Consider the following 13,700-nt stretch of genomic DNA (forward strand, 5'->3'; position numbering starts at 1 on the left):
CACCGGCACTGAGGAAACCCCCTATTATTACAGAGATGTGACACGGGAGGCCAGCTGTACCTTTGGGCTAGACACATGTGTAAAGAGCTCTGGGTCAGTCAGATTGGCTTTGTGCCTGTGGAGAAGTGGAGTGCATGCAGACATTCCTGGAGAAACAGAATTATCACAGGTAAATGCCCAAAGCACAGGAGGTTCCCCAGCTACATTGGAAATCACCTGCAAAGAGACGGGGGCAGATTACTGCTGCTGAGAGACCACGGATTGAATCAGCTTCTTCAGTGCGTCCTTGAGCTCCTGGTTCCTCATGCTGTAGATGAGGGGGTTGACTGCTGGAGGTACCACTGAGTACAGAACTGTCACCACCAGATCCAGGGATGGGGAGGAGATGGAGGGGGGCTTAAGGTTAGCGAACACAGCAGTGCTGGAAAACAGGGAGACCACGGCCAGGTGAGGGAGGCACGTGGAAAAAGCTTTGTGCCGTCCCTGCTCATGGGGGATCCTCAGCACAGCCCTGAAGATCTGCACATAGGAAAGCATAATGAACACAAAACACCCAAAACCTAAAGAAAAACTAACCACAAGAAGCCCAACTTCCCTGAGGTAGGTGTGTGAGCAGGAGAGCTTGAGGATCTGTGGGATTTCACAGAAGAACTGGTCCACAGCATTGCCCTTGCAGAGGGGCAGTGAAAATGTATTGGCAGTGTGCAGCAGAGCAATGATAAACCCGCTGCCCCAGGCAGCTGCTGCCATGTGGACACAAGCTCTGCTGCCCAGGAGGGTCCCGTAGTGCAGGGGTTGGCAGATGGCAACATAGCGGTCATAGGCCATGATGGTGAGAATATAATACTCTGCTACAACTAAAAAGAGAAACCAAAAGACTTGAGTAGTACATCCCAAGTAGGAGATGGCCCTGGTGTTCCAGAGGGAATTGACCATGGATTTAGGGACAGTGGTGGAGATGGAGCCCAGATCAAGGACAGAGAGGTTGAGGAGGAAGAAGTACATGGGGGTGTGGAGGCGGTGGTCGCAGGCTATGGCGGTGATGATGAGGCCGTTGCCCAGCAGGGCAGCCAGGTAGATGCCCAGGAAGAGCCAGAAGTGCAAGAACTGCAGTTCCCGTGTGTCAGTGAACTCCAGGAGGAGGAAGTGGGTGATGGAGCTGGTGTTGGACATCTGCTGCCTCTGGGCATGGGGGACTGTCCAAGAGGGAAAAACAGTGACAAGTTAGGAGAGACTTCTCTGAGCAAAATCAAAGCCATTTCTCATAGGACCTCCCCAAAAATGTCTCTCTCCATTCAGGAAGATCATTGACAGATCCCTTGCACGAGCTCTGGTTGGTGCTGGCTGAGGGTGCCCCAGGGAGCCGCAGGCTCTGCTGTGGGCTCTGGAGGAGTCAGTCCTGCCTCACAGCAATAGGTAAACAGGAACATGGGGTGATCTCAGATTAAATCCACTCGTGATACCAAAGAGCTTCTCAGCATTGTCGCTGCCAATTCACCTGCCTGCAGAGCAGAGCTGTGGGGATTTTGGTTTGTGCCTTCTGGTCTGGTTGCCCCACCACAGCTGAGCAGTGTTTCTAATGCAGAGATCCTGGGCATTTCTGCTGCACTGCAAGTGAAATCGTGTGGGTCCTGAGAGGCAAAGGGACTGTCCCTCAGTGCAGAGTGAGGACAGCCGCTCTGTCCATCAGCCCTGAGCTCAGCTGCCCTGTGCTGGCAGCTCTTTCAGCTGGAGGATTCTGGCACTGGCGTGTTCCCCCCAAAAGAAACCGGACACTGCTGGGAGCAGAGGAATCTACGTTCTGAGTGCACATCTCCAAAGCCCTCACCCCATCGTACCTGAGGAGGATCTCAGCTCTCCCCTCCCAACCACGGACACAGAGGGCTCCTTACAGCTGCCCACATACAGCCACCCAGCAGCATTTCAATGGCCTTAGCACCGAGGTTTCTTCTCCATGGGGCTCCTGCATGACATAGAGATGCCCCGGGAGAGCTTTGCCCTACGGGAGGGGAGCCTGCAGCCCAGCAGGACCTTCCAAGGAAAGATTCAACTCTCCTAAATTTCCTGTGTCCTGGAAGGATGGTGAGATGTGTGCCAGCCGCACACCCTGCAGTACCCAGAGCCCCAAAGGTTAACAGGGTGCGAGTTGGATGCTTTTCCTCCACGGACAGACGGGCATGACAGTAGACACAGCGTTGGTGTCTGAGCTGCACTTGAATCCTCACCCCCCCACAGCAGTGAGTGCCACGGTAAGAACAAGGGTGGCAAGGAGAAGAGGAGAACGTGCCAAAGTTCCCCTGCCAAGGGAGGCAGGGGAAGGAGACACAGTCAGAGACTTGAGTTTTTCTCCTCTTTGGTGGTCAGGCTGCTGGGAAGGCAACTCATGGCCAAGTGTCCATGACATGAAGGGCAGAGGCTCTGCTGTGTGAGTGAGGAGAGCAGGGGGTTGCTCCAGGGAAAGCATCTGCACTGCAGGGGATGGCAGGGAGGTGCCTGAACCCCTCCTGCCATGGCCTTTCTGGGAGCAGTTCTGTCTTCCTTGCTGCCCATGGCTCTGCTGCCTGGAGCTCTTCTGGGCCAGGACCTGTTTCTCTGCCCTCACCTCTCCTCCCTCTTCATGCTCACAGAGCCCATCCGCCCTGCTGCGTGCTCAGCTCTGCCCTGCAGACACCTCCTGGCAGCAGGGCACTGCCCAGGGACATCTCGGTGTGTGCAGGGGCTAAGGAGCAGCTCAGGCAAGTCCTAACGAGAACTGGGGTCTCATTGCCTACTCCAGAGCAGAGCAATCAATTCCCATCTCCCACTGCCCACCCAGACAACCCAGGGGAGAAAACTCAAAGCACACACTGCTTCCCTTTCAGGTAATCCCCTACCTCGACACCCATCTTTAACATGACCCTCTGCAAATGTCCTCTGGGTGATGGAGAAGCCTGAGCAGCCCTGACCCACGCTGCACTCTCTGGACAGCAGAAGGACCCTGCCCTGCCGGGGCTCACTCCTTCCACCCACAGCTTCTCCCCAGAGCATTGTGGGGAGCTCCCCGGGCAGGCTGAGTGCTGAGCCTGGCAGGCGGCAGAGTCCCTGCCCTGGTGCACAGTCCAATGGGGCACAGGGACCCTGCTCGGAAGGACAGCCCTGGCCACCCCTGCCTGCACACACGCCTTCACACCCTGGAGCAGTGCCCGGGAGAAGGCAGCCGTCATGCCCTCTCCTTCTGACGGTGCAGCAGGGAAGCCCTGCTCTGCAGCACGTCCTCCTCCTCTACAGCAGGGAAGCTGAGAGAGTCCTCCTGAAAGATCATAGTTGCTGTGGCATGTACCAGCTTTTGGATATCCCTCCAGGAACAGCAGCTACATTGTCCTGCACCCAGGCACTTACCATGTAGAGGGCTGTGAAGATCTCTCCGCGCAGTGAGCTCTCAGCATCCGCCCACTCCAGACTGCCTTTACGCTCTCTCTGCCTCGCTCCCTCCCCTCGCTGCCTGCAGGCAGTGCCCTCAGCCCTGCTGCGCTTTGCAGAGGAGCTGCTCCTGGGCAGAGCTGTCTCTCTGCAGCACTGCCCACTTGCCAGGAGCTCCCTCCTTCCAGGAGCCCAGCCCAGCTCAGCAGCAGAGGACCAGCACAAGGCAGCACTTGCTCTGCCCCTCGGGGCTCCCTCGAGGGGTCCCTGGGGCTCCAGGGGAACCTGCTGGGAAACAGCCTGAAGTCATCCCTGATCTTCCCTCCCTCAGCTGCACAGAGACACTTACTTCTCCTCTCAGGAGAAGACTTGGCCATGAGAATCCCCTTTCTTTGTCCCAGCATTAGACAGGACTCCCAGGAAGGTGACAAGCAAAGACCTAATTTCTCCAAGCTGGGGGATATCCTCACGTGAATGAAATAGGCATTTCAGTGTGGCTTTGTAGTCCTAGGGCTCGAAAGACATTCAGCTCTCTGTTGTCCACGCCATGTCTCTGCTCTGAAGCAAAGCCTTTGCACACAGGGGGTCTTGGGCGCTTGGGACCAGATTTCCTTAGGGCAGGGACGAGCTTGCCTGCTTCCACAGCTGCAGGGCTCCAGCCCAAACGTGCAGCAATGGCCTCAGCCAGGGCCACAGGCAGGAAGAGCTGGAGCTGCTCCTGAGGAGACAGAGCTGTGACATGGTTGCAGAGCTCAGAACAGCTGCTCTTCAAGGACAGCATCCTCCAAGCTCAGCAAGGCTCCAGATCGAAACTCCCTCTGAACTTGAAAGGCCATTGCAGGGCACCAGAAGGAGCGTTCACTGCTTCAGGAACAGTTAAAGAAGAAACAAAGATGCTGTGTGGCCACTGCTGAATGTGGTGAGAGCAGGAGCAGATAGATCTGAGTGTGTCCTCTTTGCCTCAGTTTTCCCCAGCAAGGTCTGCCAGGCCTCTGGGACTCAGGGCAGGACTCTGGAGGAGATCAAGCAGCGGTGCATGGGGATCAAGTCAGGGATCACTTGAACCAACACAATCCTTACCAGTCGAGGGGACAGGAGGGGCGGCATCCCAGGGAGCTGAGAGAGCAGCCCAAGGTCACAGTGAAGCCACTCTCCATCATCTTTCAAAGGTGGTGGTGTCTGTGGGGATTCCCTGATGACTCGCAGCACCCAAACCTTGCACGCACCTTTCAAAACTGCCCCATGGATGTGCAGAGGAGCGGAAGGCTGTGCCCCAGATCGTGTTCCCTCAGATCCCATTTCTGGGGGTCTGAAAGAGAAGATGACTGGATTTACTGGATTTAGCTTGTCTCTCGCCATCCTCTTTGCTTTCTGTGATGAAAGGAGAGGACTGCAGGACACAGGGAGACCAGTGGTTGTCTTTTCACCTGGAGGTCAGTGAAGTTTTCCACATCACCCACCCACAATATTCTTGTGCCCAAGGTCGTATATTTTGGTCTGCATGGGTGGATAAGTAGATGGGTAAATAACCAGATGGGTGGTCAGGCTCAGAAGGACATGATCAATGCGTGGTACTCTGCCTGGAGGCATCGAGCTCGTAGGGTCCTGCAGGGGTCTGTCCTGCCACCTGCCCTCTTTAACGTGCTTTTAATGGCCTGCAGGAGATGAGTGAGTGCTTTTTCATCGCATTTGTAGATGGACACTATATTGAGGAAAGCAGACTCTGCAGTGGAGGTCAGGCCTGCCATCGTGAAGGACAAAGAAAGGCCAGAGGGATTTGCAAAAAGTAACATCATGTTGTCCAGTAAAGACAAATTTGCAAGTCCTGCCTTGATGTGCACCAATCCTGTGCAATGACAGAGACCAGGGGCTTTGTGACTGGTAGCAGCTCTGTGGGAAAAGCTCTGGTGGTCCTTGGATTTCATTAGGCAAAACGGGAGCCATCACCAAAGGCGGCCAACAGCATCCTTTGCTTCTCTCTTCATTCCTTGAAATTACAAGTGCTTCTCTTTTCTTATCCTAATACCCTCCAAAAAGAACAGCCTACCCTCTGAAACCTTTCCCCATTGGCCGTGCATTTCTTCTTTCGTTCCCTCTTTTGGCATTTCTGAGATGGTTGCTGGTTTTCAACCTTGGGTAGCAATTCCATTAAGCACATCATTCTCTTTCAGTCCTTGGAGTGTCCTGCAATTCCCCATCTTGTTATCTTGTTTGAGACACTGCCCACAAACCTTAACTGCTGACGTGTTGGAGTTTCAGTCCAGAGGGACCTTGACACACATGGGGATTTGGCCAACAGAAACCTCCTGAAGTTTTAAAGGCAAAGGGGGCAAGGTCTGCACTGGATCAGAAGAACCGCGTGCATCAGGACAGGCTGGGACCTGACTGGCTGAGGATTGTTCTGAGGAGAAGGGCATGGGAGTTCTGATGGATGCCATAGGAGCCCATGGGTTTCCCATTTTGAAAGGAGGATGGAGAAACTGGAGAAGGTCCAGAGGAAGGCTGTCACCATGGGCTTAGGAGCCTAAAGCACATGAGCTGTGTGGAGAGGCTGAGGCAACTGGGCCTCTTTAGTCTGCTGAAGGGGAGGCAGAGGGCAGTCTAAAAGCAGGTGACACCTGCCTGGAGAGGTGGTGGAGCCAAGCTCTTCTGCAATGGCAGATGCTATGGCAGAGACAACAGCCACAAGACTTCTTCCTTGAGGCTTCAGACTGGGCCTCAGGAAAAACTGGCTAGGAGGGTGATGCTGCAGTGCAGCAGGACACCCAGAGACTCTCTGTGCTCTCCATCTTTGGAGGTTTTCAGGTTTCAGCTCTACAAAGTCACAGCCGACCTGCGGTTGGTGATTCCCCAGGCTTTGGTGGGAGCCTGGACCGGAGACCCCCAGTAGTCCCTTTTCCCACCATCTCTTCCATGCCCTTGTGCCTTGCAGTGTCCCCATGTTGTGGAGGCTCACAAAATCAAATTAAGCAGGTGATAGATTCAAAAATAAACTTGATTTAAGCAAAAATTGTTTAGCAGCAAAGTAACTTGAAATGAGGCTCATGAAAATCATTCAACACTCCGACAACATCACTAAACCACAGGTTCAGGATGGTGTACAGGGAATTTAGACTTCACGGCCGGGTTCAGAAATGAGCATCTAAAATGATCACAGTCACTGGCTTACAAGATGAGGGCTCTCAACCTTGAGGAGGTTCCTTGGGCAGTGTCCCGACCCAAGGGGAGAGTCCCCGACTGCAGTCCCGCTGCTCCGAGGAGGACCCACTCAACTTGCCCTCTGGTGGGGCTCCATTTATACCCCAGTTGAATCTGACCTGTGGTCAACTCTGAGTGGCTGAGGGCCTTAACTTTCTTACTCCTCGCCCGAGGTGTATACATGACCATAATTACTGACCCAAACTGTGTACGTGATGGTTGGTACTTGCCACCTTAAAGGCGCTAAATTAAGGGCATGAAATTAAGGATGCAGTGGTCCTGATGCCTACGGTCTTTGATTGGGGTGGGTGCACCCGCCACACAATCCACCCCCTGACCACAGTCACCATTCGACTGGTTTCCTTGGAGTGATGGTACAGTCACCTCTTGCCTCCAAAGTTAAAAGGGAGCGCAGTCTCGGTGAGGTCAGTGCTCACCGTGAATCTTCATTTCTCAGTTTAAGGTCGTACTGGAACATCAGTTGTACCAACAGAGTCTAAAGGAACACCAATTAGACAAACAGATTAATATAGATTTCATTGTTGTGCGCTTTAACACAAGTTATAACAATACAAATCACAACAATCACAACTACTACCATTATCAGAGATTGGAGAAGGCTGGTTAGCCATCCTGACAAAGAAAACCCAAACACATCGAAAACTTTCCCCAACCAATTAGTCCCCAGTGCAGCAACAATTGCCTCTGAGTCCTCTGCTACTTCTGTCATTTTGTTGATCTGGTCTTGAAGGGGTCCTGACACATTCGGCTTGTGGGCACAGCACTCATCTACCCATCGGTTCACGACTCCACATACGCCTTTCTCCTTTACCAGCATCAGATCTAACACGGCTCAATTATGAATAGTCATTCTACTGGTATGCTGGTAGTGATCATCTATGTCCTGGTTTCGCTGGGATAGCATTAGATTTCTTCCTAGTGCTGTGTTTTGGATTTAGTATGAGGAGAATGTTGATAACACACTGCCATCATTCCTGTTCTTCGGGAGCTATCTTTGGAAACTATTAATAATTACACTTTTTACCCCTTCCCCTCGGAGAGCCAATTTACAGGGGAGATAGCTTCCTTCCCCTTCCCCTTCTCCTCCAGGCTGATTACAATAGCTCTGGAAGATTTTGGATATCTTTGGGATGCTGAAACCAGCGTGTTCCTATTGCTATGTCTTCTGAATATGTTTCAGGCCTTGTTTAAGTTTAAACTATTTAAGGATACCACCCAGAGATCTGCCCTGAGGCTGGATAGTTTTGAGTGGCAGGGTGTGTGGGAAAGCATAGGCAAGTACCTAGGACAGTGGTCACCTCCAATGTTTTGGAGCTTCACCCCTGAACAAGTGCAGAATCCTGAAAAACTAGTAAAATTATTGGAAAATGTATGCTGTCACCCTGGCAATTCCAGAGAGACCCAGATTACTGCAAGGGGCTGGGGCCTGGCCCATGCCTACCGAGCCCTGTTCAACACTATTCAGAACCCTCAAGGGGGAAAGAAGGTCTCCGGATCCGATGACAAAACGACTGCGGCTCCTCCAACCCCAGCAACAGGTACTACAGCTGAACCAGAGGACCAACCCTTGCTGGTATCCGTCACCCCTGTACAGAAGAAGAAATCTTGGAGGCAAAAGTCAGGTCATTTAGAAAGGGATGATGGAAAAGCAGGCCATCAGGAGGAGGGCAGGAGGAAGAGGAAGAACTCATAAATGAGATGAAACCACCCGATCCCTATCCCTGAGTGAGCTACGAGATATGTGGAAGCCGTCATCCAGGTGAGCACATTGTTACCTGGCTCCTCTGATAATGGGGCCAGCAGCCTGGAATTAGAGGGGAAGCAGCTGGGATCCCTTGCTAGGGAAGGGGGCATTGACAAAGCGATTGGAAAAGGGACACAGGTCCTCAGCCTGGTTTATAGTGATCTGGACAACGACCAAATGCCCAAAGATCCGGATGAAGTCCAGTGCACGCGACCCATGTGGAGGAAGTTGGTACGGAGTGCAACAGCGTCACATGCCAGTTCATTGGAAGTACTGTCCTGGAAAGAGGAAGAAGCACCAACAGTGGATGACGTGGTTGGCAGACTCTGGGAATACGAAGAAATTCTCTCCTCCTCCCTTGTCTCGGCTGTGGAGAAACTGTCCCGGGAGGTCCAGCAACTCAAAGAGGATATGTCCTATTCTCCACTTGTACGGACCAGTATCTCAGCCATTAAGAGTCAGTGTTCTTCTGCTCAAGAGAGAGGATATAGAAAGTACACACCTCGTGGCACCCTGTGGTTTTACCTGCGTGACCACGGAGAGGACATGAGGCAGTGGCATGGAAAACCTACCTTGACCCTAGAGGCATGGGTATGTGAGTTGCAAGGAAAAACAATGACACAAGGGGGTTCTCCCAGGAAAAATGCTGCTCCGGTTTTCAGGAAAAACCTGTCTCACGATGGTCCAGTTTCCAGTGAACAGTTCCCCAGAAACAGTAGAAAGGCTGATCTTACTTTGGATTGTAATTGTAATGAAGAAATTCTTGACTCGCGTTTGCAAGAAGTGAGAGATGGATTCTATGACCAGAACTAGAGGGGCCCTGCCTCCGGCCAGGTGGAGGAAAGGGACAACCGGGTTTACTGGACTGTGTGGATTCGATGGCCTGGCACATCAGAGCCACAGGAGTATAAGGCTCTCGTAGACACTGGTGCACAGTGTACCCTGATGCCATCAGGCTATAAAGGGGCAGAACCCATTTGTATTTCTGGAGTGACAGGGGGATCCCAAGAGTTAACTGTGTTGGAGGCCGAAGTGAGCCTGACCGGGAATGAGTGGCAGAAGCACCCCATTGTGACTGGCCCAGAGGCTCCGTGCATCCTTGGCATAGACTACCTCAGGAGAGGGTATTTCAAGGACCCAAAAGGGTACCGGTGGGCTTTTGGTATAGCTACCCTGGAGATGGAGGAAATTAAACAGATGTCTACCTTGCCCGGTCTCTCGGAGGACCCTTCTGTTGTGGGGTTGCTGAGGGTTGAAGAACAACAAGTACCAATTGCTACCACAGCGGTGCACCAGCGGCAATATCACACAAACCAAGACTCCCTGTTTCCCATCCATAAGCTGATTCGTCGACTGGAGAGCCTAGGAGTGATCAGCAAGACTCGCTCACCCTTTAACAGTCCCATATGCCCCGTGCAAAAGTCCAATGGAGAGTGGAGACTAACAGTAGACTATTGTGGCCTGAATGTAGTCACGCCACCACTGAGTGCTGCCGTGCCGGACATGCTGGAACTCCAATAGGAACTGGAGTCAAAGGCAGCCAAGTGGTACGCCACAACTGACATTGCTAATGCCTTCTTCTCAATCCCTTTGGCGGCAGAGTGCGGGCCACAGTTTGCTTTCACTTGGAGGGGCTTCCAGTGCACCTGGAACTGACTGCCCCAGGAGTGGAAACACAGCCCTACCATTTGCCATGGACTGATCCACACCGCACTGGAACAGGGTGAGGCTCCGGAACACCTGCAATACATGGATGACATCATTGTAGGGGGCAACACAGCAGAAGAAGTTTTTGAGGAAGGGAAGAAAATAATTCAAATCCTTCTGAAGGCTGGTTTTGCCATAAAACAAAGTGAGGTCAAGGGACCCGCACAGAAGATCCAGTTTTTAGGAATAAAATGGCAAGATGGATGTCGTCAGATCCCAACGGACATGATTAATAAAATAACAGCCATATCCCCACCACCTAGCAAAAAGGAAACACAAGCTTTCGTAGGCGTTGTGGGCTTTCGGAGAATGCACATTCCAAATTACAGTCAGATCGTAAGCCCTCTCTATCACATGACCCGGAAAAAGAATGATTTCAAATGGGGCCCTGAGCAACGAAAAGCCTTTGAACAAATTAAATGGGAGATAGTTCAGGCAGTAGCCGTTGGGCCAGTCCGGGCAGGACAAGATGTGAAGAATGTGCTCTACACCGCAGCCGGGGAGAATGGCCCTACCTGGAGCCTCTGACAGAAAGCACCAGGAGAAGGTGAAGGTGAATCGAGCCAGTTTGCAGAGGTGAAAGCCATCCAGCTGGCCTTGGACATTGCTGAACAAGAAAAATGGCCAGTACTTTATCTCTATACTGACTCATGGATGGTGGCAAATGCCCTGTGGGGGTGGCTGCAGCAGTGGAAGCAGAACAACTGGCAGCGCAGAGGTAAACCCATTTGGGCTGCCGCGTTGTGCCAAGATATTGCTGCCTGGGTAGAGAACCTGACTGTAAAAGTACGTCACGTAGGTGCTCACGTACCCAAGAGTCGGGCCACTGAAGAACATCAAAACAAACAGCAGGTGGATCAGGCTGATAAGATGGAAGTGGCTGAGGTGGATCTGGACTGGCAACATAAGGGTGAATTATTTATAGCTCGGTGGGCCCATGATGCCTCAGGCCATCACGGAAGTGAGGCAATGTATAGATGGGCTCATGATCAAGGGGTGGACTTAACCATGGACGCTATTGCACAGGTTATCCATGAATGTGAAACGTGCGCTGCAATCAAGAAAGCCAAGCGAGTAAAGCCTCTTTGGTATGGGGGACGATGGTTGAAATATAAAGATGGGGAAGCTTGGCAGATTGATTCTATCCCACTCCCACAAATCTGACAAGGCAAGCGCCATGTGCTCACCATGGTGAAAGCAACCACCAGATGGTTGGAAACATATCCCATGCCCCATGCCACTGCCCGGAACACCATCCTGGGCCTTGAAAAGCAAGTCCTATGGCGACATGGCACCCCAGAAAGAATTGAGTCAGACAACGGGACTCATTTCCGAAACACCCTCATAGACACCTGGGCCAAAGAGCACGGCATTGAGTGGGTCTATCACATCCCCTACCATGCACCAGCCTCTGGGAAAATCGAACGATACAACGGGCTGCTAAAGACTATGCTGAGACCAATGGGTGGTGGGACAGTCAAGCATTGGGGTACACATTTAGCAAAAGCCACCTGGTTAGTCAATACCAGGGGATCTGCCAATCGAGCTGGCCCTGCCCAATCAAGACTCTTACGTACTGCAGATGGAGATAAAGTCCCTGTCGTGCACGTAAGGAATATGCTGGGGAAGACGGTCTGGGTTACTCCTGCCTCTGGCAAGGGAAAACCCATCCGTGGGATTGCTTTTGCTCAAGGACCTGGATGCACTTGGTGGGTGATGAGAAAGGATGGGGAAGTCCGGTGTGTACCTCAAGGGGATTTGATTTTGGGTGAAAATAGTCAATGAACTGAATTTTTTGATGTCAATTTTTATATGATATTGTATATCATTATTTCTATGGTTGCTATCAATGGTATAGCAGTGAAAATCACCCAGATTAACGAAGAATGAACTAACTCCGATGAAACCGAGCAAAGTGCAACGATGATAGAACTGAACGAGTGCAGCAGTACCGAAATGAGAACTGGCTTCAGGATGCAACAGCCCAACACCACACACCATCTCTCTCGCCCTGACAGACTGTTACGACAGATGGAGCCCAAAGTTGTGGACTAAATGAACTCAATGGACATTTTAAAGAGATAGTCCATAGACTAAGGGAATGATATCTGTGTGTGCATATATATATGTGTATATATAAAAAAAGATAGTGGTGATTAATTGAAATATATCGAAAAATGTGAGACCTAAGCATAACGTAAATGGTATGGAATAAGGGGTGGATACTGTCCTGGTTTCGGCTGCGATAGCGTTAAATTTCTTCCTAGTGCTGTGTTTTGGATTTAGTATGAGGAGAATGTTGATACCACACTGATGTTTTCAGTTGTTGCTAAGTGCCCTCCTAGTCCAAGGACAGCTCCCGTGCCTACTGACTGAGCTAGGTACATGAGATGGGAGGGAACATAATCAGGACAGCCAGCCCAGCTGGCCAATGGAGTATTCCATACCATGTGACGTCATGCTCAGTATATGAACGGTAGGCATGATCCAGGAAGTACCGATCGCTACTTGGTTATCGGTCAGCGCGGGTGGTGAGCAATTGCATTGTGCATCACTCATTTTGTATATTCTATCATTATTTATTATCATTATTTTCCCTTTTCTGTTCTATTAAACTGTCTTTATCCCAACCCACGAGTTTTTCTCACTCTTACCCTTCCGATTCTCTCCCCGTCCCACTAGCGGAGCGGGGGAGTGAGTGAGCGGCTGCGTGGTATTTGGCTGCCTGCCAGGTTAAACCACGACAGGATGCCAGATGTGATCATATTCTTCAACCACCCATGAATCCATGGGGTGGAGCTGGAACAGCACTACGCCATGCCCCGAAATTCCATGGGGAGCTAGCGAATACACAGGTCGCTGGAGCACTGATGACCTCTCCCTACAGTATACAAAACCATTAAAGGCCTCATGGTGCATCAAACACCCCAAAAAGGATAATAATGGATGTCCCAGCATGCGTAATGGGAATTCATGGGACTGCCCCCTCAACTGCACGTGGGCTGGATACACTCATGCGCCCAGCTGGTACGGGGAAAAGGATAAGGTATTCCCGGTAGGGAAATCTCCGCTCTGGAACTGCCAGGCACAGATCGGGTGTAAAGACAGAGATGAAATGCCACTGTTATGGCTATACCCTCCTGCTCAGGAAGCTTTAACACAGGGCTGCCTATGTAGCAATACCAGTTACTTTCGGCCCTCTGCCCTGGGTTGTAGGAAGAAAGATTACTGTCGTCCCCTTACTGCCATGCCAGGTTCAGGCCAAACATCCTTTGTCTCTGCACCTCCTAACTCAGTGGGGGCATGTTCTGACGGCCGCCTGTGTTCCCGATAATACCCAACCATCCCGGGACTAGCCTGCACATTCGCTGTGCTCTCTCTCTGTCCCATTTATCAGGGAGGATCCATGCCACATAAGCGGTGGGGTCGCAGCCCAAGTGACTTGCAGGGGGAATGGTGGGAAGCCTCAACACAAGAAGGATGGTGGCTGGAATCAATTTTTGGGATGGGAGTTGCTCTGGTACGGAACCGGCAGGCTATTCTGGAACTGGGTCTGGAGCTGTCAGCCTTGGCCAACGCCACGTCTGATAGTTCGGGGCTTTTAGATGATCAATGACAGCATACCAGTAGA

General features: G+C 51.6%; 1 protein-coding gene across 1 annotated transcript; it reads right to left on the reverse strand.

Moving 5' to 3' along the window:
- Positions 1-237: 237 nt before the first annotated feature.
- On the reverse strand, positions 238-828 carry LOC142076571 (olfactory receptor 14C36-like). Its single transcript, XM_075138864.1, has one exon. The coding sequence runs from the start codon at positions 826-828 to the stop codon at positions 238-240; it is 591 nt and encodes a 196-aa protein (XP_074994965.1).
- Positions 829-13,700: the final 12,872 nt, after the last annotated feature.

Source organism: Calonectris borealis, unplaced genomic scaffold (assembly GCF_964195595.1).
Source record: "Calonectris borealis unplaced genomic scaffold, bCalBor7.hap1.2 HAP1_SCAFFOLD_66, whole genome shotgun sequence".
Taxonomy (NCBI): domain Eukaryota; kingdom Metazoa; phylum Chordata; class Aves; order Procellariiformes; family Procellariidae; genus Calonectris; species Calonectris borealis.